This window comes from Meriones unguiculatus, chromosome 11, assembly GCF_030254825.1.
Source record: "Meriones unguiculatus strain TT.TT164.6M chromosome 11, Bangor_MerUng_6.1, whole genome shotgun sequence".
NCBI classification, from domain to species: domain Eukaryota; kingdom Metazoa; phylum Chordata; class Mammalia; order Rodentia; family Muridae; genus Meriones; species Meriones unguiculatus.
Window position 1 is genome coordinate 95842098 of NC_083359.1, and position 25585 is coordinate 95867682.

Genomic DNA, 25585 nt, shown 5'->3' on the forward strand with positions numbered 1-25585 from the left:
TACATTCAGAGACCAGCTTGAAACTTTTCTCCATCGTGTCCACACTCCCACTCCCCTTCCTCTTGTAGCACTGGCCTGATTCATGTGAAAACCCAAGTCTAGTTTCCAAAAAAGTATGGTTTCAGCTCCATTTTTCCATATTTGTTTCACTTTGCTTAGTTATCTGGGTATTGCCTTTGATGACAACTACAAAATAAAGCCCCATGCAGGGCATTAAAGCCCTGCCTACAGGGGGTCACAGGCAGTGGGCCATGCCCCAGTGGTACCATTATTCCCCTCCCTCCATACTGCACTGTTAAGAAAGCCATGTGTTTGTGAGAGAGAAGCATGGCACTATCATTGATGACATGAAACAAATGTTAGCACCGGCATTCCTTGTTGGCTCTGTTTCCTAGACATCAGCTCAGTGATCACCATTCTTGGACAGTATGTTAGTTCACAAGCTGATGCAACAGCAGGCTTCTAGGTTGCTTAGCAACCTGATGTCATCACTTACCACCCCCCCAGATAAAGGCAGAGGGCTGCCACTTCTCTCCCCTCTTTTCTCTCTCTGACTTTCTCTTGAGGTGCCTCACCCATCAGCCTTTTCTTTCTCTTCCTACACTCTCCCACTGTCTCTCTGTCTTTCCTCCCTCATGGCTCACTCAGGCCCTAACTCCCCTCTCCTTTGCTTCCCTCAAGTGAACTTCCTTGTACCACACCTGTTGCACGGTGTCTGATATTTATATTGATTAGACAGTCTCCATGCTTCAGGTGTGGTGCTAGGGACATTTAGTAACTCATTTGGTTCCCCAGCAACTTCCTCGATCATTACTGTTAGTTCAGCTGTTATAGATGAACAAATGAAAGCTCACAGAGGTGGCATGACTTGCTCGGGGCCATATTACTGCAAGAGCCAGAAAAAATAATCAGTTTCCATTCTGACTTCAACCTCCGTGTCCTGCTGCAAACAGCTTAGAAACAGCCAACATGAACAGTGAGGCTGGCGAAAGGGAACCTATCACCAGCCTTCCAAGGTTAGAGTTTTACTAAGGAGAGGGAAAAGCTCATAGTGAGGAGGGTTTCATTTCAATTTGAAGGCAAGTCTCTTACATGAATTCTAGGGGGGTGGGGAAATCATAACTTAGGAGATCCTTTAACTCAGTGGACTGTATCTAGGGGGAAAAATAATCAGGAGCCAACAAGATGGCTGAGCAGGTAAAGTGCTTGCTGCCTGACAATGTAAGCCTGAAGAACCGGAGTTCAATCCCAGGAACCCATATAAAGGTAGAAGAGAACCAACCAAATGAAGTTCACCTCTGATCTACACACACACACACACACACACACACACACACACACACACACACACACACCATGCATGTATGGTTCCTCACACACAAAATAATAATAGCTGACAAAACTTTTTTTTTTTTTTTAAGTGACCAGGACAGACATCTCCAGTCACATTAGGAGACTTCAGGCCACCGTGCCATTTAGAACAGAGGAGGAAGTGAAGGTGGACAGGACATTGACTACAAACCCAGGCCTTGACTTTACTCAGAAAAGATGCAGTGGCTTCTTCTGCTAGGAAGGGCAGGAGAAAGGAGAAACGAAACGGCCTCTTGTTCCTCCTTGTCACCACATAAACGAAGGCAGGAGACAATTCAGTGACTTTGTAAGAACAGTTCCCATAGGAGACAGGAAGAAAAGATCTATTTATGCTCCTTTGAATAATACTACTTGCAGAGTTACCGCTATAGAAATTGAAGGAAATTTGCATAGCTTTGTTATTGAAAACACAGTTTTCTAATACATATATTTTATTAAGAGTGGGGCCTTCCACCCCCTCATTTACTTTAAAATGCACATGCAAACAAAAGGCCTTTCCGAGCTTCGCAGGTAATCTCTCAACCAATAAGGAAGAACTAATTATTTGCCTTCCATTGTTAAATGTTTTCTAAGGACTATTAATTATTCCCCACTGTATTTGTGGTTGAACTGCCTTTTGCATTTTCATTTACATTGTGGTCTTGATAATTAGTTACTTGAATCACAGGTGCACGGCCTCTTCCCTAGGTGCTAACACAAGCTTCAGAAGCTTGTAAATGTTAAGCAAAGCATCAGCTCAGTGCTCACACCTAATAGGAAAGACACAGCAGCTGGCCTGCATGGATGATTCTTGCTCACTGCGCACACAATAGAGCTTCGGCATTCTGTGTCTGACTTTTTCTTTGAATGGAGAAAAAAAAAAAGGAACATGATAGATTCAAAGGGCTGGGAAGATGGATCAATCAGCAACTTGCTTGTTGGTAATCAAGAAGTGTCATCCCTAATGCCTCAGAACCTACTTTATAAAAGGCCAAGCATGGTAGCACATTCTTGTAATCCCAGTGCTGGGGGTGGGGTGAGATATGTGGATTCGCAGGACTAGCCTAACTGAAAAACTCCAGATAAAAGTGGGAGACCTCAAAGGTGGGCGAGGGTGAGCAAGGATGGGCGAGGATGCCATCGTGAGGAACAATGCTTGTAGCTGACGTCTGTCCTCTGACACATACACGCGTGCATACACTTATACACCACACACTCACAATAAAATACACAAGAGAGGGACTCAAAGACTGGCTAGGTCTTAGTGGCTTTTTCATTATTAATTTCAGGCCATAGAGACACCTGGAAGAAGTGACAACCCTTGGTGAAGAGCTGTGTCTGTGTCTCATGTCAATGTCCATCAAATGATCGTTGATGGAAATGGCAGCTGGGATGAATCAGCATCTTTCAGTCTGTGAAGTTATCACTGTTCAGGTGCTCCAGCTCTAAACAACCACAGTGGTCTGTCACCTTACTGTTTCCCCAACAGTCCATTGGACATCTGGACTACCATCCAACCACAGGGCATCTCTGTTGACAGTGCTATACTCTTCTGGTGGCCCGGCTCCAGGTGCTGGGAACAGTGCCACCTGCTTGCTCTCTTGATACACGCTTCATGGCCCAACAGTCATGATGACACCGCTCTGACAGTTCTTGTCCGTCAAATCTTTCTTCCTGTTCTTATTCACTATCTCTATCAGTCAGAGTTCTCCCGAAAAAAACAGAACTAATAGGAGAGGAATATTCTTGTGAGATACCGAAGTCCACAGGTGCTCAGGTCTTTCAAATAAAATGCCTTGGTGTTTGCACAGTCTGCCCCCAGTCACCGCCAGTTTACTAACAATCCCTAGTGCATTGAAAATCCTTTGTAGGGTAGTTGTTGCTATGTTGTGCTGTTTACGGAATAATGATAAACGAAAAAAAAATAAACTCCTTGTAATCAATTTAGGAGTGATTTTTAATGAATAGTTTTGAATTGCAGTTGCTTGAACTTGTGGATATGAAACTCCTCCAGTTACAGAGGTCAGATCTCTGTAGTTAGAAAGCCTGGCTAAGTAAGTCTGATCAACTCCATGATGGGCTTTATTTTCTTGCTAGATAGAAGAGGCGTAAGAGTTGTAGGAAAATACTATAGGAAAAGAGCAACCAATCAGAAACGGCCAAGACATCTGGCCTAGGGAAGATAAGGTTGCCTAACTAATAGTTTGAAAAGCACCTAAATCATGACCAGAGTCACATATCCTCCGTGGGCACCAGCCAATCCCAATAGAGGTTATATAGCCACAGTAGGAATCCCCCTCTCTGGCCTTAAAAGGGGCCTTCAACTCCTGTCAGGGCTGTTGCCATGTTGTAGAGGTAACAGCCCCAGAATGCTGGACTTTTGCAGTAAAAACGCCCTTTGATGCTTGCATGCCACTCTAGTCTGGGGCCATTCTTTCAGTGTATTCCAGGCCGTCACAGTAGGTCAGAGGTAAATAAACTTACCAGCCTCCAACCCCAGATTCTGCCTCAGTGTCCCTACCTGGAGGCTTCAAGGATCTATAAAATTAATCATGAAACATGTTTCAAAGTCAAGCAGGCATGATGAGAGCTACCCCCTCTCCACCCTCTCAGAGCACGTTAACATACTGAAGAAATTCATTTAAAGGAAATCCGTAGTTTCTCAATCTTAGATGGTGAGAGTCTTTTCCCCAGGTAATGACCGAGACCGTGTTCTTGAAATAACCTGCCATAACATATAGCTTAGAAAACAAGTCACTGTCAGGGTCATTTCTAACTTCAAAATTAAAAGCTTGTGATCTGACCTACCACCCAGATCCTGGAATGGTTCCCTGCCCATGTGGCAGGAGGATGTCTGGGCAGGTTGCTGAGTTTCAGGGCGTTCCTCGAATAGGTTCTGCTCTCGCTGTGCCCACACTCCTTTGCCCAAGAGCTGATTTATCCTTCCATGATAAAAGTAGCTCAGATGAAAATGTGTGCATGTTCAAGGTTTTAAAAGGCCTATTCTTGTTTGTTGTGATTACATTAAAGAACACTATTTAAATCTCTCTCTTTCCCAGAGTTGCTAGGTTCTTGATGTCAATGGAGCTATTGAATCCTACCTTTCAACTCCAAGCTAAGAGGGCTTGTTCAAAGATTATAAATGTAACTTTCTCTAAAAGCCTGATTTTCATATTTCCTTCTGCAGCTTCTCCCATTTCAGCCTCCCGCCTCCAGAGCCCGAGACTGCTGTGTGCTTTCCTTGTGGCTTCTCCCACTAGCTGGCCTTTTGTTCACTTTGTTCGAGCTACAGTTTTCTTTTCCTCTATGGTGCTGTAAGGTGCTCATGAGGTAAGAAGTATGGAGAGGTGTTCTTTTTCCCCACAGAACTCCCTGTGGGCATGAATTCTAAGGGAGTCCTTGAAGGAACAACAGGAGGAGAGGAATAAAGAAGCAAATGTACGTACATGGCTTGGTCTTTGAAATCCAAATCAGAGATGTAGGGGATTTGCAAATCTCCAGGCAGGAGTAACAGTTAGATGTGATTGCATGGCCACCACATCACCAGGGGCATGCATTGGACATAAGTGAACAGGATTCCTGAAAGAGTTGTGATGTTGATTTTTCTCATTCCAACAAAGTAATGCAAAAATAGTTTTGCTGACTAAAAATTGTTTTTTTTTTAATTTTTTATTTTTAAAAATTAGTGGTGGTCAAGGTCAAATAAAAGTGAAAAGCTTAGTATTAAAGGGAATAGGTTTGAATTTTAGCTTCACCATTTCCTGGAAGGTCACATGATCTCAAGCAGACCTGTGGCCTCTCTTCCTGTGTAGAATGAAGTGATGGTAGAATTATTTATATAAGCAAGAGGCATGGTGGAAATGTAATGAGTTCGTGTCTTTTGTGTGTTTAGGTAGAAGCTAGACATAGAAAAAGCCCATAACACATAGAAATTGGAAGATCAGTTCTATCATTTTGTTTACTTATCATAGATTTAAGATGATCACTGGTAGTAATAATCACAGGTTTCACTGGACTAACTCACGAAGTGTAAAGCTGATTGTATAAGCTGAACTTGACTCTTGGAAGATGTATTATGGTTGAAAGGAACACACACTTAAGATGAGATAGTGTAGAGTAACACTTAGTTCTTAGGAAGAGCATATGTCCAGAAATGACAGTCTAGGCTCAGTTCAAGCTGGGCGATAGAAAGATGTCTGGCTGATAGATGAAAGCCAGTATTGTCCAGGAACTTGTGAAACAGCTTGCCTGCTGCCAAAAAGAGTCATTTCCCTTGCCTCTGGCAATAAGGAACATATGGCTCTCCATTGACTAATACCCTTAGCAGCTATCGGCATGTCAAAGTCTGCAGCAGCTTCCAGGCTCCATCAGGTCCTATGCACAAGTACCCCTTATACATTCATAGCCCCCACACTAGCCTTCTGGTCCCGCTCACCTCATATCTCTCTTTACGTTTTTACTGCTGTCCTTACTACTCTCACTAGTTCCCTTTCTTGCTATCACCACTATTTTCTTCCTCTACTCTCCCTTCTCAGACAGACAGCCCTGGTCATGTCCAGCCTCCTTTTCTCTCTCTCTGCTCTGGACTCTTCCAGATATTTTTTCTCTCTTTTCCACAATAAGAACCTTCCCCGATCATGAACCAGCCATTTTGGTGGTTTCTTTACTGTGCCCCATTTACATACAATAACATGGCATCCAAACTGAGGGTGTTGTGGGAAAGATGGGCCAGACAGGAGGCAGTATTTGTTCTCAGGTATAGATAAGAGCCAGAAGGACTAGATGCAAGCGACAAAGAAGTCCTGGGTGAGTGGCGGCTGATGCAGGGAAGCTACTGGGATAGTAAGTGTTCTTGTGAAAGCCTCTTAAACCCCTCCTGCTTTCCAAATGGTATCGATGCTACACCTCCACCAAAAGAGTGTGCTTTGCTCTGGGTGGAGCACAGGGAAGATGCCTTAAAGCATAGGAACAAGATTTGTTTTAGTCTTTATGGTGGTTTGAGTAAGTGTGGCTCCATCCAACTCATGTGTTTGAGTGCTTGGCCCATAGGGAGTGGCACTATTAGGAGGTGTGGCCTTGTTGGAGTAGGTATGGCCCTGTTGGAGGCAGTGTGTCTCTGTGGAGGTGAGCTTTGAGGTCTCAGATGCTCAAGCTAGACCTAATGTCACAGTCCCACTGCCTACAGATTAAGATGCAGAACTCTCAGCTCCTTCTCCAGCACCATGTCTGCCTAAATGCTGCCATGCTTGTACCTTGACATAAAGCTCTGTAAGCCAGCCCCAGTAAAATGTTTTTCTTTAAAAGTTGCCATGGTCATGGTGTCTCTTCACATCAATAAAATCCTCATACAGTCTGTCAGAATTTTGTTTAGCATGAACAAAATGAAAAATTTGGATTGATGGATATGAATGCTCCAAATCACTAAGAATGAAGTAAAAGACACAGACTTGGCTGATATAACTGTTAATCTGAGACTGTTAAAGTTGACCCTACACAGATTAGAATGTATTTTATTATTGTGAATGATGAAAAGGCAGGAACAGGATCTGTTTGTTCTATTTATTTTTTTGGGATTACCATATAAGGAAAATAAAGATAATATCTACCCTTAGATTATTATGACAAATGAGAAAAAAATTCACAGAGACTATAGATACAGTTCAATGCTTATGGTCACACAATGCTTTTACAGAGGACCCAAGTTTGGTTCCAGGACCCATATCTGGCAGCTCACAATTGTCTGTAACTCTAGTTCTCGGGAACTCAATGTCCCTGGTCTTAGGACACCTTCAATCATTTGGACACACACACACACACACACACACACACACACGGTTAAAATAAAAATAAAATCTTTAAAAAATATCCATAAGAACAGTGTCTGGCCAGTATGTCAAAGCCTTTAGGGAAGGACCCCCTTCTCCTGTCTTGGTCCACATCTTTGATATACAAAGAGCTTGGCTTGCTGTTAAACTTACAAGCAGCAGAGGGGTACATATTTCCATAAGAAAGCCCTCATTATACAGCAACCCACACATCCTCCTGGTTTAACCTCCCGGAACAATTTTTAATTTTGTAGACAGCACTTTTTAATTTTCTGAGAAGATATATTAAAATAAGCAATGTTTTCTTTAATGGTGTTGTCCTCTCCAGAGAGTTGTGGCATTTTTCTTAGTGGTCTCATCTATTGCTGTGCTGTGAGATGGTCATGTTAACAATAGTCCAACCTAGAGTACTTCAATTGTCTTCTAAAATTGAAACTAGAAAAGCTACCTTGGCTGTGGTGTGGTTGTTGTGTGAAAACACCTCTTGCCTCTGAAGAGAGTGACTTTTTTTTTTTTTTACCAGACTTTCGGCATTTATAAAATGCCTTGAGATCATTTAAGACTGTGCAAGCAAACTGCTATTCTACTGCGTACTCGGCTTGTTTAAGTTTAACCTGCCTCTAAGCAAACAATGTAATAAGCTTACTATGCCTTGGACTTTCCATGTAATCAGCCTTTAGAGCCTAAGCTAGATGCATATTAATCTTTAGTTGTAGATTCCCTCATTCCCTGAACCTAGAATAATATGTGTATGTATGCGTGTGTTGTGGTAATCATTTGCTGAAAGCAGCCAACAGGTTGAAAGCATCCTTAAACCAACTATCCACTGTAAGTGTTGGAAGTAATGTGTGGACAGAGGCTGATGACATCTGTTTGTGGTTTTGACAGCTATTCTGGATCAGCAAAGTAACTTCTTTCCCTGTAAAACTCTGTTAAAGATTTCTGTTAAGGATCTCTCATTTTTGAGGGCTGGAGAGATGGCTCAGAGGTTAAGAGCACTGGCTGCTCTTCCCGAGGAGCTTGGTTCAATTCCCAGCACCCACATGGTAGCTCACAACTGTCTGTAACTAACAGTTCCAGGGAATTTGACATCGTCACACAGATATACATGCAAGCAAAACACTTAGGTACATAAAAAATAGAAAGAAAGAAAGAAAGAAAGAAAGAAAGAAAGAAAGAAAGAAAGAAAAAAAGAGGAGCTCTCATTCTTTTCCCATGTTGTTCAACAAATAGAGAGTAAAACCCTTTACTAGGGACAGGAGACATAGATGGACACAACAGAAAGACAGACAGACAGACAGACACACACACACACACACACAGAGAGAGAGAGAGAGAGAGAGAGAGAGAGAGAGAACAGAACCAGCAGTGTAATAAACAAACACAGCAGAAAGGCAACAGGGACAGATCAGACAAACAACAGACTGGCTAGTAACCACAGGCTTCTGTCAGGTGGATGACACAGGGACAGAAGTGGAGAATTCAAATTGGGACTATTCCAAGAGGGCATTCTGTCTTATTGCTTAATGTGACATCAATGCAACTTGGTAAGTTTTCTTTTGGATGTATCCCATCTCTTTAGTGCCGAGGGAAACAACTGGATTGCCGACAACGCATTGGCATACTGCTTGCTTCTTGTTCCTCAGTAGCTTGCCTGCCTCACCATGAAGTAGGAGAACCAGATGGGGAGGGAGTTGGACAGGCAGTGCATCAAGAAGGTGGAGGGAAGAGTGGAATCAGGGAACTAAATGGTAACATACTCAAAGCAGACAGTGCTAACGCCATCTCCCAGGTCCAGTTATCCCACACAACACCATCTTTCTCCAGGGCTCACAGAGAATTGCTAGCACCTTGGTACTGTCTCCGTTTAGTGCCACTCACTCAAATCCAGGCTAAAATAGTCATGTGTGGGCTCTATAGTACAAATGGACAGATGCCCAAAGCACCCAGGGACTGGGAGCTTCTCATTCCTACTGATACATAGAAACACAACAGTTTTATAATCTTTGATGGGTCAGCCCTAGCAGCACAAATATATGAAAATTACAGGACTAAGTTTATTTTCAAGACATTTAACATTAATTAGCTATGAGGAGTAAAATTATGTTTCTATCTTCAGACTGTCTACAGGAACACGTCAATGATTTCTGTCCTAAATCACACTGTTCTGTGTTGAGCTGGCAAGGTTTCCTATCTCGCTGATGGTGTGGTATCATCGCTAAGACTCAAGTCTGGTAATATCACTTATATGCAACTGTGCGACTTGTTCTGAAGATGCTTACAGCAGCGTCTGGGTTCCTAAGCCTCCATCCAGTGGCGGGCACATTGTTCATTTGATAAAATGATTCTCTTGAGGAAAGCTTTGTCTTTTCACATTAAACAAGTCAAACTAGGCAGCTAAACATAAGAAACACGTGCGTCAATGGTAGAAAGCATGATGAATTCAGTCCTTGGCATCTCAAATTGACAACAACAACAACAATGCCCTAAGTGTCTGAGTGCTCACTGGAGTCAGATGTGTTGAGGGCCACAGATGTTGAGATTAGGTAATGCACGAAGATTACCTGTCCGAGGGATCGCCAGTCTAAGCCCGCGCTGCCGATGTACACATGCTGTTTGTCCACAATCCAGAAGGATGACTGCAGCCGACCCTTGTTGTAGGCGGTCATGTTCATGTATGTCACCTCCGCTCCTAGGAAGTCAAGAGGACACCAGTCAGCGTCTCCTCCCGGCAATCAGGCATCTACAGGCACTAAGACTCAGGGTGTGCGGACCACAATGGAGACTTGGGGAAGCCAGGTATTTGCATAAGGCTGTGGCGATAAAGGCACTCATGTTTCTACTTTGTTCTTCATGCTAAAAGAAGAGAAAAGCATTTGCCAGTATTTATGCAGAGGAGGCTCTGTCCATTGTGACAAGACTGTGGCTTCTCAAGTCACCCAGATCAGCACTAAAAGCCCATTCCTGCTGGCTATCTGGATGGTGAGGTAGGTGCAGGACACACTCCTTTCTTTTCTTTTTTTTCCAGAGTTGAGGACTGAACCCAGGGCCTTGCACTTGCTAGGCAAGCACTCTACCACTGAGCTAAATCCCCAATCCTCACACTCCTTTCATTTTATTTGGGATTTATGGCAATAAAATGTTTGTAACTTTTAAAAGAATGTCTCATTCACCATTACATCTGTCTGAGTAGGAAGCCAACTGGCTTATACATCCCATACTTTATTTTATTCTCCTTACTTTTTCACTTACCATACTCACGATTGAATTTGGATTTGGTCTCTTCTTGCCCTTAATTTAATAGTTCTTAATTCAAGCCATGACTATCCAGGTCTTAATGAGATGGAACCCAGACCAGTGAACTGTCATTGAGACCGTCAGGAAAACCAAAAATACCTCAAAAGCTGAATGTGACAAGTGGTTCTAATCAGAATGTGGTATCAGCCACTATCCTATCTTGAAGTATTGCCAGCCCAAATTCATTTGCAGCGTTAGTTAATTCTGATGCAAGGCTCTTGTCAGCGTATTAAAGTCAGTTCTCTTCAAAGAGCACACTTGTATGTATTTAATAAACTAAGTTAGTCTGTCTTCAGGTATTCAGAATTAATGGAGAGGACACACCCCACTGACACATTTGCTTGTCAGGATCACAATTGCCAGGGATCTATAACATGAGGATATCGGTGGGATATTTGAAAGGGAAGAGGATGATTGACACCATCAACTTGACGTCTCACGAGGGGAAAACACAGACATGCCTCCTGGCTCTGAGAGGCAAGGATGAAAGAGGAGCCATAAAGACCTGTGGGGACAGGAACACCTGGGCAGATTTTCTCTGAGAGTGGAATAGCTTTGTTCTTTCTTCCCCATTTCATTCTGGAAGCAATGCTCATGTGGTTCTTATCTTGTAGTTATCCTGGCATAAGGACAGCTGAGGAAGAGTGGTAGATCCTAGGGGAGAAGCCACCAGGTACAGCATAATTTGAATATCAGCACAGGAGGATGTCATCCATGACATCTAGGCAGGGACCTGAGTCTGCATGGAGGGGACACAGAGGGCAAGGCGCTTATCCTTTGAGATGGTCTTAATCTTCATAAGGTTGCCATGCCAGAGTGACCACAGTGGTTAAAACGACTCTCAGGTCTGGGAGTTAGCAGTCCAAACTGGGGCTAACTGGGTGAGTGTGATAGTGGAACACTTGTTTGCCTTGCACGGATCCCTGGACTGTTCACTCAGCATTGCCAAACCAAACCAAACCACACCACACCAAACCACACCAAACCACACCACACCACACCACACCACACCACACCACACCACACCACACCACACCACACCAAACCAAACCAAGTCAAACCAAGTCAAACCAAACCAAACCACCAGACCAGACAGAATAGAGCAGACTAAACCAAACTAAGTCAAACTACCAAAGAGGTGTTGAAAGTCACAACGCTGAGGACAATGCTTCCTCTGAAACCTGTGCAAACCTTTCTTACCCATGTGTGGCTTCTAGGTGCTCTTGGCTTGTGGCTGCAGCACTTCAGTCTGCCTTTCCTGTCACATGCCATCTTTTTACTGGGCTTCTTCTCTTAACAGGATGCCAAACACATTTGACGAAGGCCCAACCCTCCCATAGATACCCCATTTTAACTACTTATTTCTGCACGTAAGGTGACATTCTGTGGCACAGAGGTTAAAATCTTCAGCATATCTTTTAGGTGATTCAACTTTAACTGGCCGTACTTTTTCAACAGCAGTGAAATGGCCAGTACTGAAGAAAGGATATTCCCTTGTTCTGCAAGAGAATGAAGGCGCCTTTGGGGCCTGACTCAGATTTTATCTGTAGCACCTAGCTCCAGACAATCCTTCTTATCCTATATAGAAACAATTTGAGATACTGTTTGCCCCTCATATAGAGTATAAATCTTGGCCAAGGACCAGTTGTTAGCGTCTGTGAACTGGTTATTAGTTTCAGGGTTTCCTATCTAGTTTTGTGTGGTCTGCTGCAGCCCCAGCTCACTAAGCCACTGGATTCCAGAGGCCTAATGTAGGGGGTCCATGGGAACTCTCCACTTTGGCTTCTCACCCCACAATGTTTCCATATTGCTACTTGCGGCTACTTCACAGTGCAATTTAGCTTAAATAGTTTGCATTTGAAGCCCATGGGTCCTAGGTGAACCTCTGGATACAACCTCTATAGATACTTATAGATGCCTGCAATGATTAGGTTACAAAGAAACAATGACTTTTCTTTGGCAAATGTTTACTCAACAGTGTATATCAGAATTCTGTTCTGGGCAGAAGTCAAGAAAAAAGATGTAACCCCACCGACTATGATTCAGGCTTTCTAAAGTGTTCTCAGTTCATCCAGGCTGCCTCAACTAAAGTACTATGAACTAGACGGTTATGAATCCTGAGTTTTCTTTTCTACAGTTCCAGAGGCAGAGGAGCTCCAGATTCCTCATCAGTGGAGGGTCTGCTCTCTCTGTCACAGATATCCTTACTTCATTCTCTCATAGCTGAAGAGGCAGGGAGTGTCTCTCAGGTCTGTCTCTTTGTATCTGTCTCTGTCTGTCTGGGAGGGTCTCACTATGTAGCCCAGGATGGGTTCAAACTCATAGTTCTTTGCCTTAACTCCCCAAGTGACGACAGGCATGCACAACCCCATCTTTTCAAGAGGTCTTCATGTTCTTGATCTCAGAACTTCCTAAAAAGGCTGTCTTCTAAAGCCATCACCCTGAGTGTCAGAATTTCAAAATTATCCCAGGTTATTGTACTCTTTACAATAACCAGGATGTGGTCCATCTTGAGAGTTATCAGAAAGGAGGAATCTCATCACTCTACAAGGGAAACCAATGAGAAGGCTGAGACTAAGAAAGACAGTGACTGATCATAGATCTGTCTAGGGCTAGAGGTTCTCATACAAAAGGCAACAGGTAGAGGCAATATATAATAATACTGTTTCTTTTTTATTAAATATCTCTGGTGGACATGTTGCAATGTCTGGGGACATCTGTTGGTCTGCAAGTACTGTCAAGAGAATACTATTAGCGCTCAGGAGGGGGATAGTAGGGCCAAAGCTAAATATTCCACAAATCGTAGACTAACCCCAAGAACAAGAGTCACCCTGTCCTCAGTGTCAATCCTAAAGATAAGAGATCCTATATTACAGCTCTTTCACTTGCTCACTCTCTCTTTCTCCCTCCTCCCTCCCCGTGTGTGTGTAAGTGTGCACACACATGCTCGTGCGGTTGCAGGCACACCGACCCTGTATCCCTGATCTTTCTACAATCATATTAAAAAATCTCTGCCCACCATTATCTTGTTTCTAAAATGTATTTTCTCACATATATAAGGATCCCAAATAGCATTACAAAAACACATTCGTCACTAGCTTTTGAACCAGTTTACTAATGAGCCTCACACATGTATCAACAGGAGTCATGTCAGTCTTTATTGATTTCCAGAAAGGCTTTCAGATATTTCCTGAGAGTCGGGTTTGTGGTAGAATCTAACTTATTAATCCATTTTCCCTTCAAAAAAGGGTCACAGTTGGCCTGTTCCTATAAGCTTCTTCTTGTTCTTCTTTTTATTACCCAGTATGGTTTAATCAATTTCCTTCACAGCATTTAGAATTCATTGGCTTGAAAGGGGAACTTTGAAGAGAAGTTTCCCCATAATCACACATCTCTGCTTTCTAATCATTCATTAAGGGAGAGGAAGAAAACTTTAGCAGTATCAGTTAACAGTCCAGTTGTGGAAAGAGTGAATCCTGAGGAGATGGCTCCGTGGTTAAAGCATTTGCCACACAAGCCTGACACCTTGAGTTTGAATTCCCAGAAGCCAACTAGAGCCAAACACAGTATCTCAAATCTGCAATTCCAGTGCTCCAAGGGTAAAATCGAAAACAGGAAACTCGGTGGAAGCTGTGGGCCAGCTCACCTGTTACATGCAAAGGTTAACAGGAGACCTTGTTTCAAATAAGGTGAGAGGTAAGCCCCAATATCCAAGGTTTATCAATGGCCTCCATACTCAAACCATGGCACATATGTTATACACACATACTTACATACACAAACATACATATATGTTCGTACATGTGCATGCACACACATCTATGTACACAAGGTATGCACATACACTCACACAAGTATATGCACACACTAGTACACATATGTACCATGCATAGTGTATATTTGTATACATCTGTACAATCTCACACATGTATGTGCACACGCTCACACATTTACGTACACACGTACATGTACATACACACTTGCACACACGCGGAATGAAACTTGAGAGCTCACTGCAGTCCAATATCTTCAACTACCCTGAAACCATGATGAGGAATTTTTAACTGGCTCTAAAAAGTCTGTCTTTACTTTTCTGGTTTGGACTCACAAGGGCAATTTTTGGGAGTTGTCTCTTCCTACACATATGTGTGTGTGTGTGTGTGTGTGCACCAATTAGGATATTCTACCTCCTACTCAAAAACCATGCTTTGATTATTTATTTCATACTCCATCACTTAAGTCACTTACAGGAATGGTGATTTTTAGAAGAAATTGGCTTAAAAGTAAAATTTCTGTTTAAAAAGAACACTTCGCTGCTAACAATACCCCTTAATTATTGTTAAACATACAAAGTTTCAAGATCAAAATAGGTCAGCAAAAATCTTTATCACAGTGGCTCACCATTGGCAGATGACGGGTCCGGTAGCAATAACTCACGCTAGTGACGCTCACTCTTACCTCCTTGAAGCCCCACAGCTACCTTTTCAAATACCAAGCGGCAGAGAGGAGACCGAGGAACACTTCCGATCCCCACAGGCTTTATTCATCTTGCTGTTTACTATCCAGTAGCGCCAGCTTCTGCAGCCCATGTCCCAGGATTCTAAGAGGGATTCAGGTGCTTATATTACACATGGCATTCCAACAGTTTAGAGGCTCGCCAGGTAGAAAGCTCACAGGCCCACCATTGGTCAGATGGAATGGAAGAACCAGGCATTCACTGGGACGTTAATAAGGTCATTTTTTAATAATAAAGAATAATCTAAGAATAAGACTCTGAATATTCTCTCGGGCTCCCATGTTAAAGGTTGGATACTACTCTGTGTTGCTACCAGGAGCTGATGAAACTCCAAGTGAGGACTAGTGGAAGAAAATCAAGGTTCTGTGGTGTATACTTGAAGGAGATTGTTAGAGTCCTTCCTCTTCTTGCCTCCTGGACAGCATGAGGTGAGAAGCCACAAGCTTGAACACAAGAGACTAAGACTCTGGATTTAAACCTATGAAACTACAGGCCAAAATAACCTTTTCTTTTTTCACGGTTAGAAATCCCAAGTGTTCTTGCACAGCAACCAAAAGCTAACAAAGTGATGTGATTAGAATTTTTTCCTTTTGTTGTTTTTGTTTTTGAGACAGGGTTTCACTCACTATACAGCTCTGGGCTGGCCTGGAATTTGTGGAGATCTGCTTGCCTTTTCCTCCTGAATACTGGGATTAAAGGTGTGTTCATGATGAGAAATCTTTAAAATTCAATTGAAGCTATCAACAATTTGATTGGCAACACTAGGAGCAAGTGAGGATCCAAACTTTTTAATGATGTAATAATTGACAACACAGGACAGGGACAGATTAAAACTATGATTAAAAAACCAGTGCATTTGATATTCCTCTACAGGGAATTCTCTGTTTAGCTCTGTTCCCATTTTTTTTAAATTGGATTACTTGGTTTGCTGCTTTTCAGCTTCTTTAGTTCTTTATATATACTGGATATTAGCCTCTGTCAGTTATAGGGTTGGTGAAGATTCTTTCCCAATCTGTGGGCAGTCGTTTTGTTTCGATGACAGTGTCCTTTGCTTTACAGAAGCTTTTCAGTTTCATGAGGTCCCATTTATTGATTGTTTCTCTTAGAGCCTATGCTGTTGGTGTTCTGTTCAGGAAGTTGTCTCCTGTACCAATAAGTTCCAGGCTCTTCCCCACTTTTTCTTCTAACCGATTTAGTGTGTCTGGTTTTATGTTGAGGTCTTTGAGCCATTTGGACTTTAGTTTTGTGCAGGGTGATAAGTATGGATCTATTTGCATTTTTCTACATGTAGATATCCAGTTAGACCAGCACCATTTGTTGAAGATGTTATCTTTTTTCCATTGTATGGTTTTGGAATCTTTGTCAAAGATCAGGTATCCATAAGTTTGTGGGTTTATTTCTGGGTCTTCTGTTCGGTTCCATTGATCCACCCATAAGAATGGCCAACATGAAAAACTCAAGTGACAACACATGCTGGAGAGGTTGTGGAGAAAGGGGAACCCTCCTCCACTGCCGGTGGGAATGTAAACTTGTACAACTGCTCTGGAAATCAATCTGGTGTTTTCTCAGACAATTAGGAATAGCGCTTCCTCAAGATCTAGCCATACCATTCCTAGGCATATATCCAAAAGAGGCTCAGGTACACAATAAGGACATTTGCTCAACCATGTTTGTAGCAGCTTTATTTTTTGTAATAGCCAGAAGCTGGAAACAGCCCAGATGCCCCTCAACTGAAGAATGGATGCAGAAATTGTGGTACATCTACACAATGGAATATTACTCAGCAATGAAAAATAAGGAGATCATGAAATTTGCAGGTAAATGGTGGGACCTGGAAAGGATCATCCTGAGTGAGCTGTCCCAGAAGCAGAAAGACACACACGGTATATACTCACTCATATAGACATATAATATAGGATAAACCTATTAAATCTCTACATCTAAAGAAACTAATCAAGAAAGAGGACCCTGACTAAAATGCTCAATCCCCATCCCGAAAGGCAAAGAGGATAGACGTCAGAAGAAGAAGAAAACAGAGAACAACCTAGGAACCTGCCACAGAGGGCCTCTGAAAGGCTCTGCCCTGCAGACTATCAAAGCAGATGCTGAGACTTATGGCCAACTGTTGGGCAGAGTACATGGACTCTTATGTAAGAAGTGGGAAATAGTAAGATCTAGAAAGGACAGGAACTCCACAAGGAGAGAAACAAAACCAGAAAATTTGAACACGGGGGTCTTCCCAGAGACTCATACTCCAACCAAGTACCATGCATGGAGATAACCTAGAACCCCTGCACAGATGTAGCCCATGGCAGTTTGGTGTCCAAGTGAATTACATAGTAATGGGAAGAGGGACTGCCTCTAACATAATCTGATTGGCCTGTTCTTTGATCACCTCCTCCTTAGCGGGGAGCAGCCTTACCAGGCCACAGAAGATGACAATGCAGCCACTCCTGATGAGATCTGATAGACTAAGATCAGAAGGAAGGAGAGGAGGACCTCCCCTATCAGTGGACTTGGGGAGGGGCATGCATGAAGAAGGGGGAGGGAGGGTGGGATTGGGAGGGGAGAAGGGAGGGGCTTATGGGGGGATACAAAGTGAATAAAGTGTAATTAATAAAAGTTAAAAAAAACATTGCATGACAGTGTTATCTGGGTCAATTAATAACACAATAAGAGTCTCAAGGGAAAAAAGAGAAAGTTCCTCCAAAGCAGGAAATTTATAAAGGGAAAAAGTTAGCGACTGAAGCACGAAGTAAGAAATGGCAGGGTTTGACGGAGATGTTTGATGTGACTGAAAGGTGAAGTGTTTCCCACACGATCATGTGTGTGAACATGTGTTCCCCAGCTGGTAGTCCTGTGCTGAAAGGTGACAGACCATCTGGGAGGTGGAGCCTTGCTGGAAGAGTGGATCACTGGAGTCTGGCTTTGAGGTTTTCTAACCTGCTCTAATACCTGATTTGCTGCCTCCTGACTGCTCTGGTAACATGACAAGATGGACACCTCTTTTCACAGCTCTGCTTCTTTACCATGATAGATTGTTTCCCCTGGAACTATCAGTTTCAATATAGCTCGATTTCTGTAAAGTGCTTCTTCTTGCCAGGTTTTTAGTCAAAATAACCAGAAAAGTTCCTATTGCTATGTCTATAATCCAATCATGGTAGTTCTAGAGAGAGCCAAAGTCAGAGTGGAAGAAACTATAAAAGCATGCAGAATCTCTAACAATTGGGGGCAAATGAGCATAAAAACCCACCGACAACTGATAAGAAAATAGAATAAAAAAAAAAAGAAAATAGAATAGTCATAAGCTGCCAATGGTGATCACAGAAGCTGTTGGAGTAAATTGAACAAACCAAAATGATAACATGCAAAAATTATTTAACATGATTTTTAATGTTAACAAAAACTAGGAAACCGAGAGCAAATAAATCTGTGCTTGTACCAAAGACTGAAGGTAAATGAAAACTATTTTGTTCTGCTAACCAAAGCATAGATTCTTCTAGGAGCTGATAAAATTTTAAAGTACCATTTACAAGTGGAAAGATTTAACGCCTATGTAATTTGGGATAGATGAATTTAATTTTACTGAGGACAACAGCGGTCAGAACTGTAATAATGTGTGTGGTCGTTATATTCACTAAAATGGAAATTCATCAGGTTTTAATCTTTAAATGCATGTTCAATGTTGCTCAAGCATGGTTGCTAAAAGCAAACAGTCATGAGTGTCTTACTAACATTGCTATGTTTCTATGGTGCTTTACAATAAAAGAAGACAGCAAAGAACTACAGAAAATTGGCTCATTGTTATGTGTGGCCGTGCCACCCTGAGCATGCCCAGTCTGATCTTAGAAAATACACAGAGTCAGGCCTGGTTAACACTTGGATGGAAGAATTAGCTCATTCTCCAGTTTCACGTCTATGACAAACAAAGGCAATGAGTCTCGGGGGAAGAATATGACTTGCTTGTTGTCACAGTGACAAGTTCCATCATCACCTACTCTCCCTTTCTCCTTTTGCAGCCATGAGAGGTCCAATCCACTGCTTGGCATATGGTAAGCAAACACTGGGCTTGAAGCAACACCTGCCACCCTGGACCCAAGGTCTTGACTGTTAAATCAGGACTCTGCTTGCTTCATGATCAGAATCTCAGACAATATGTTCTAATAACTATACAGACTTTGCTCTTATCAGTAGTGATTCTTGAAGCAAATGTATTAAAAGAGATTCAATACCCTTAACAAAAGGTCAAAAGAAAAATAAGAAAGAATAAAAGTGGTGGTGGGGAGCAGAGGCATGGAAGGAAGGAGAATGTGCTATATCTTCAATGTCTGGGCTTTATTTATCTTGAGAAGGTAGCACAGAGATGGCCATGTTTAGGAGTCCAATAGACATGCAAAGAAACATCAGACAAATTGATGAATGAATGAATTAATGCGAGCATCTCATGTCTGTCTAGTGCTTAGGCAATCACTTGTGACCTCTACTGTATCAGAATAGACCTAGTAAGCAGCAAAGGCCCCAGCAATGTGTAGGAAATAAGGTAAGAGAACAAGCCTTTATATGTGGGAAGTATGGTTAAATTAAACTCCGAAGCTAGTTCCATTCCAAGCCAAAATTCATAACAAAAGGAAACATGAGACAGCTAGACAGTACTTACTAATGTGACTTAAATAAAACTCCCAAATGTTGGCATTTCGATTGTTCCTTTCTTTGAGAACCAATAGTTTCAGCATTATTCTTCTTTCAAGAATGCTGTGTTCCACTGGAAATGAGATAGGTATTTATTTCTCTATCAACATCCCACAGAACTCATAGAAAGGGAAGGAAGAAGGGCTTTTTCCCAGTGTTCCTTTCTGCCAACCCTGTATTCAGTGAATGAGGCTTCCTACTGACAGCTTTGGACAGCTCCTAGGGCCCAAGTTCTTGTTGGCTTTGTTCCCAGTCTTCTTACCAACCCGCCCAGTAGCCATTAGTTCTGAGTTCCTACTGATTAATCACACACACACACACACACACACACAGAGGAGGGGGCAGGGCAAAGACAAGAATATTGAAACACTCTGTGAAGTTGCCATGGGTAAAAATTAAATCATATATGATCTGAGGACAATATAAAGAGGCAGTTTCAGACATTAGTGAGAACCAAGTGACTGTGGGGAGAAGGTAGCTAAAGCTGGTGTGTATGTGAGGCTGAGGAAGTAGGCACACACACACACACCAACCTTGAACAACCCCCCCCCCCCTTTCGAGAACTCTTTCAATGTTGATACCATGGATTTGGAGTCTCCTATCACTAAAGCTCCCATTTTCTTTGCTTGCTGGGCACCTGTCATGACTCACCTATGCTCTGCATATATCCCAGACCAAGACTGCCAGATGGAGGCAAATGAAACAAAGTTCCCAGTTATATTAGAATCTCAAATAAACAGCAGTAGTATTTATGTAGTACTTCTTATAAATGCAGCCTTTCATTTGAGTCATAGGTATACTGTGTCCTAAAATTTTTCCTAGCAACAATACTCTGAGGAAGGCTACTTTTAGATTCCTATATACTTCCACATGCAAAAAAGCCTATGAATCTGACATTAGTGGTACAGTTTGGCCAGGTTAGTGTGCTTTGGTAGAACTTAGGTGCTGCTTTTCAGTCACCATAGATCAGCTAAGGCACAGGCAAACCTGTGACTTCTTTGATAACCTCTGGGTCACAAGCAAAACTTTCCCAATGAGGCTGGACTCTAGCCTCAGTTTCCCCACATTTCAAAGGTAATGTGTAGAATTTTGTATAGTGTTTAGGCACTATATAATTCTTCGCATCAAATTTCCTTTTGTTTAGGCTGTTTGTGGGCCCTCTCTGCCAATAATATGTAGACTACTGTATGGCATGTTCAGAAGAAAAGAGAAACTGGCAAGTGAAAAGATGTCAGTGGGGAAATACTAGTTGTATTAGTTATGTTTTTCAGTGCTGTGACCAAGTATCCGATAATACTAGGGAAAAAGGCGGGGGGGGGGGGGAAATGTATGGGTGTAAGGTTATTGTCTAATTCAAATGCTGATTTTTATCCTCCATATCTGGTCACAAGCCTTGTTATGAAAATCCCCTGTCTTAATATTGTATCAACTCTGCTCCCTAATGGTCCCCTTTTATGCCAATAAAGCAGCTTATAACCAATAGCTAAGAAAGGGAGAAAACAGGGCTGGATTTCCTGCCAGCCAGTGGAGGAGGAGTTAGAGGAGAGGAAGTAGGGGATTCAGGCATGGGCAGAGGTCCAAGAAACCTCAGGAGGAAGGAGCTGGAGCTGAGGAAAGCTACAAAGTACAAGTATAGCTGGGATGCACTAATTTGGCAGGAAGCCAAATTAGTTTAGAGGATTAAGAATAGTATAATATCTGCTCAGTTATTGTGTTGTGAAGCTTATTATTAAACAGATATAAAAGAGCCTCAGTTATTTGTGTGATAGCCAGGTTAAGAGAGAAATTCACAGAAACCAACAGTTATATGAAAATAACTGTAACTAAAATGTCACCTTTTAAGAGTCTTCAGGAGTTATGAAGATTCAGAAAGTCTCTGAATTTCTTTTCCACTCAAGTCCCTAAAACTTAAACTGCACATGCATAACATCTGAACACAGCATTCTTTTCTTGTGGCAGAAGTCATTTCCAAGTGACAACTGAGCTTTCACAATCTCATTAGAGCGTGCCTTCTGGGCAACGTCCCAGATCTAACAGCATAGTTATTTGGATAAGCTAAGTGATTTCCTAGAATCTGCTGCTGTGGTGACTGTCTGGAAACCAGCTGTGCAGGACAAAGAATTCAGGAAATTTGGCAGATCCTACGGGCCACTGGCTGGACATGTGGTCAGTCTGGCATAGGTACAGGTTTCCCTAGCCTTCACACACACTAAAAGTCACCCAGAGTGGCATCTATCCCTGCCTTAAAGACTATTGATTTTTCATTATTTATTCCTGGGCTAACTATGAGGGTCTTTAAACAGAAAGAAATTGCTTTACAGCTGTTTATTCACATATATGTCCAAGCACAGGCACAGCACACACAGTTTAATGCAGGAAACAAAATACCAGAGGTTAAGTTATTCAAAACAAAGTACACTGAAATCAGGCACACACACACACACAAATTTCATTGGCTTTTATCTTCATTTTTATCTTAAATTTTTTTTTATTACAGTGATTTACTGGTTTTGTGTGTTTAAGATGGAATACGTGAGCACTATGGCATGTGTATGCAGTTCAGAGGACAATTTGCAGGTGTCAGTTCTTTCCTTCTGTTGTTTCATGTGGCTCCCAAGGATCAAGTTCAGATCATCAGCCTTGAGGGCACCACCATTACCTGCTGAGGCATCCCACTGGCCCATTTTTATCTTTTGAAATATAAGCGCCACTGAAAACATTATTTCACTGATTTAAAAAAAATAATAGACACTGGAGAAAAGGTAGCATCTTCAACAAACTGTGCTGAGAAAATTGGATGTTTATATGTAAAAGAATGAAACTAAATCCTTATCTCTCACTCTGCACAAAAAGGAGACAACTTCCTGAACAGAACACCACCAGCAGGCTCTAAGATCAACAATCAAGAAATGGGACCTCATGAAACTGAAAAGCTTCTGTAAAGCAAAAGACACTGTTGTCAGAACAAAATGACAGCCTACAGACTGGGAAAGGATCTTCACTAACCCTATATCTGACAGAGGGCTAATATCCAGAATATATAGAGAACTAAAGAAGTTAAAAAGCAACAACAAATCAAGTAATCCAATTAAAAAATGGGGTACAGAGCTAAACAGAATTCTCAAAAGAATATCAAAAGGCAGAGAAACACTTAAAGAAATGGTCAACATCCTTAGTCATCAGGGAAATGCAAATCAAAACGTCCCTGAGATTTCACCTAACACCCATCAGAATGGCTAAGATAAAAAACTCAAGTGACAATTCATGCTGGAGAGGATGTGGAGAAAGGGGAACCCTCCTCCACTGCTGGTGGGAATGTAAATTTGTACAACCACGTTGGAAATCAATCTGGTGTTTTCTCCGACAACACCAAGATCCAGCTATACCACTCCTAGGCATATATCCAAAATATTCTCAAGTACACAACAAGGACATTTGTGGCATAGCTTCCTCAAGATACAGCTATACCACTCCTAGGCATATATCCAAAATATTCTCAAGTACACAACAAGGACATTTGCTCAACCATGTTTGTAGCAGCTTTATTCAGAATAGCTAGAACCTGGAAACAACCCAGATGTCCCTCAATGGAGGAATGGATACAGAAATTGTGGTACATTTACACAATGGAATACTACTCAGCAATTAAAAACAAGGAAATCATGAAATTTGCAAGCAAATGGTGAGATCTAGAAAAGATCATCCTAAGTGAGGTATCCCAGGAACAGAAAGACACAAAGGGTATATACTCACTCCTAAGTGGATATTAGACATATAATATAGGATAAACATACTAAAATCTGTACACCTAAAGAAGCTAAGCAAGATGGAGGGCCCTGGGTAAGATGATCAAGCCTCACTCAGAAAGACAAACGGGATGGACATTGGAAGAAGGAAAAAACAGGAAACAGGACAGGAGCCTACCACAGAGGGCTTTTGAAAGACTCTACCCAGCAGTGTATCAAAGCAGATGCTGAGACTCATAAACAAACTTTGGTCAGAGTGCAGGGAATCATATGAAAGAAGGGGGAGATAGTAAGACCTGGAGAGGACAGGAGCTCCACAAGGAGAGCAACAGAATCAAAATATCTGGGTCCAGGGGTCTTTTCTGAGACGGATATTCCAACCAAGGATCATTCATGGGTATAACCTAGAACCCATGCTCAGATGTCGCCCATGGCAGCTTAGTATCCAAGTGAGTTCCCTAATAAGGGGAACAGGTACTGTCTCTGGCATGAACTCAGTGGCTGGCTCTTTGATCACCTCCTCCTGAGGGGAGAGCAGCCTTACCAGGCCACAGAGTAGGACAGTACAGCCAGTCCTGATGAGACCTGATAAGCTAGGGTCAGATGGAAGGGGAGGAAGACCACCCCGTATCGTGGACTTCAGTCTTCAGTGAAGAGATAGTAAAACAAAAAGAAAAGTGAGGGGACTCTGAGAGCTTGGAAAGCTTAAAGGTGAGTGGGTGAGGAGACAGGAAAGGTGGTGATGGGAAGAGAAGTCAACCAAAATTTTACAAATTTTTCTGATTCTATTTTATTTTTCTATTTTCTACACATTTTCTTTTCATATTTTGGTCCCATTTAAAAGGAGCTATTCATATTTTCATAATGAAAATAATTATAATTGGAAATTATCATTGTATGTTAAAGACATTTATCTTTTATACAGCACAAAATTTAATTAGTTAATTGTGCTGCTGGTAAAACTCTGGGCCTTCCTCATGACAGATAAGAGTTCTCCCATGGAACTAGTCCCTCAGCCCCATTTCATACATTTTAAACTTTAAAAAAAGGTACCCCTGAGGCATCACAAAAGTTAGTGTTATCAAGCATGAGAAAGGATAGTTCTGTATTATTTATTACTTGGAATATCATAAAAATATGATAGGGCAAAGTTGGCAAGTTTTCATGTTGGCCCTTTAACATGATGTCATATGTCTTTCTTTTTTTTTTTTTTTTTTTTTTTTAGTTTTTTTTTCAATGCCGTTTATTCAGGAACATTGAACAATCCTCGGACCCCGGGGAAAGCCAGCCCACAGCTTAAATAGCCTCTGGGTAGCCAACCCAGGCGTGCCACGGGGGCAATGCAGATAGGTCCACATACATGGAAGCAAGCCAGATCCTCGGCCTTAGCCAAATGTGGAGTTGTTCGTGACAGAGACAGAGAGCACTCACCATCGGGAAGGTGGAAGGCGGAAACCAGCTCCATCTTTAAGGCATAGCATTCCGCAGCTCTCTACAGTTCCCCCTTTTTGTTTTAGATGCATCAGGCAAGAGTAGAGGTCTGATCTCTGATATTAGAAATAAATTGGGACTTTGTACAGATGTTCATTTAGGTGTCATCCACCCAAAGAGCATCAGACCCGTCTGATACCTTTTTCTCAGAGGTGGGACCTGGGCATCAACCCGCATGCAATCAGCCATGCTCTTCTCTGGGTCCAAAGCGGCTGACCCTGAGTGCAGTGCTTAGCCTCGCATCCTGAGCGTATCATTTTAACTTTTTATGGTATCCAACCATGCTTGGGGAGAATGTCCTGCTTCAATGGCTGTAAAGGTCTGAATGATCATGGCTGCATCACACTGTTGTGAGACTCTAATCTTGCATATATACCACAGGCAAACCAAGGAGACCAACACCAGAAGGCCTGCTAACACTCCCATGCCCGCCCATTCCTTCAGATGATTCATGGCTGCAGCAATCCATGTTGATAATCCTGTGGCTAGTCCTGCATCCACTCCGGTAGAATTTACTGTGACAATGGCCACTCTCAGCTGCTCCATCGTAGTATCGAATTCTCCAGTCCAATTACCTAAAATATAGCTCGACAATTGTTTAGACAGATTTGCAGCACAGGAAAAATTCTCATGTTGTATGCTAGTGACACAAAGTCCAGCATACTTTCATT

The 25585-nt window shown here is 42.2% G+C and overlaps 1 protein-coding gene across 5 annotated transcripts in view; it reads right to left on the reverse strand.

Moving 5' to 3' along the window:
• Window positions 1–25585, reverse strand: part of Pld5 (phospholipase D family member 5) — a 331271-nt gene that overhangs the window by 69245 nt on the left and 236441 nt on the right. For all 5 annotated transcript variants that reach the window (XM_060364743.1, XM_060364739.1, XM_060364742.1 and 2 more), the window contains one exon: window positions 9740–9867. In XM_060364743.1, the coding sequence (XP_060220726.1) occupies window positions 9740–9850 (111 nt within the window). In that variant the 5' untranslated portion in view covers window positions 9851–9867. The remainder of the gene's footprint in view (window positions 1–9739; window positions 9868–25585) is intronic.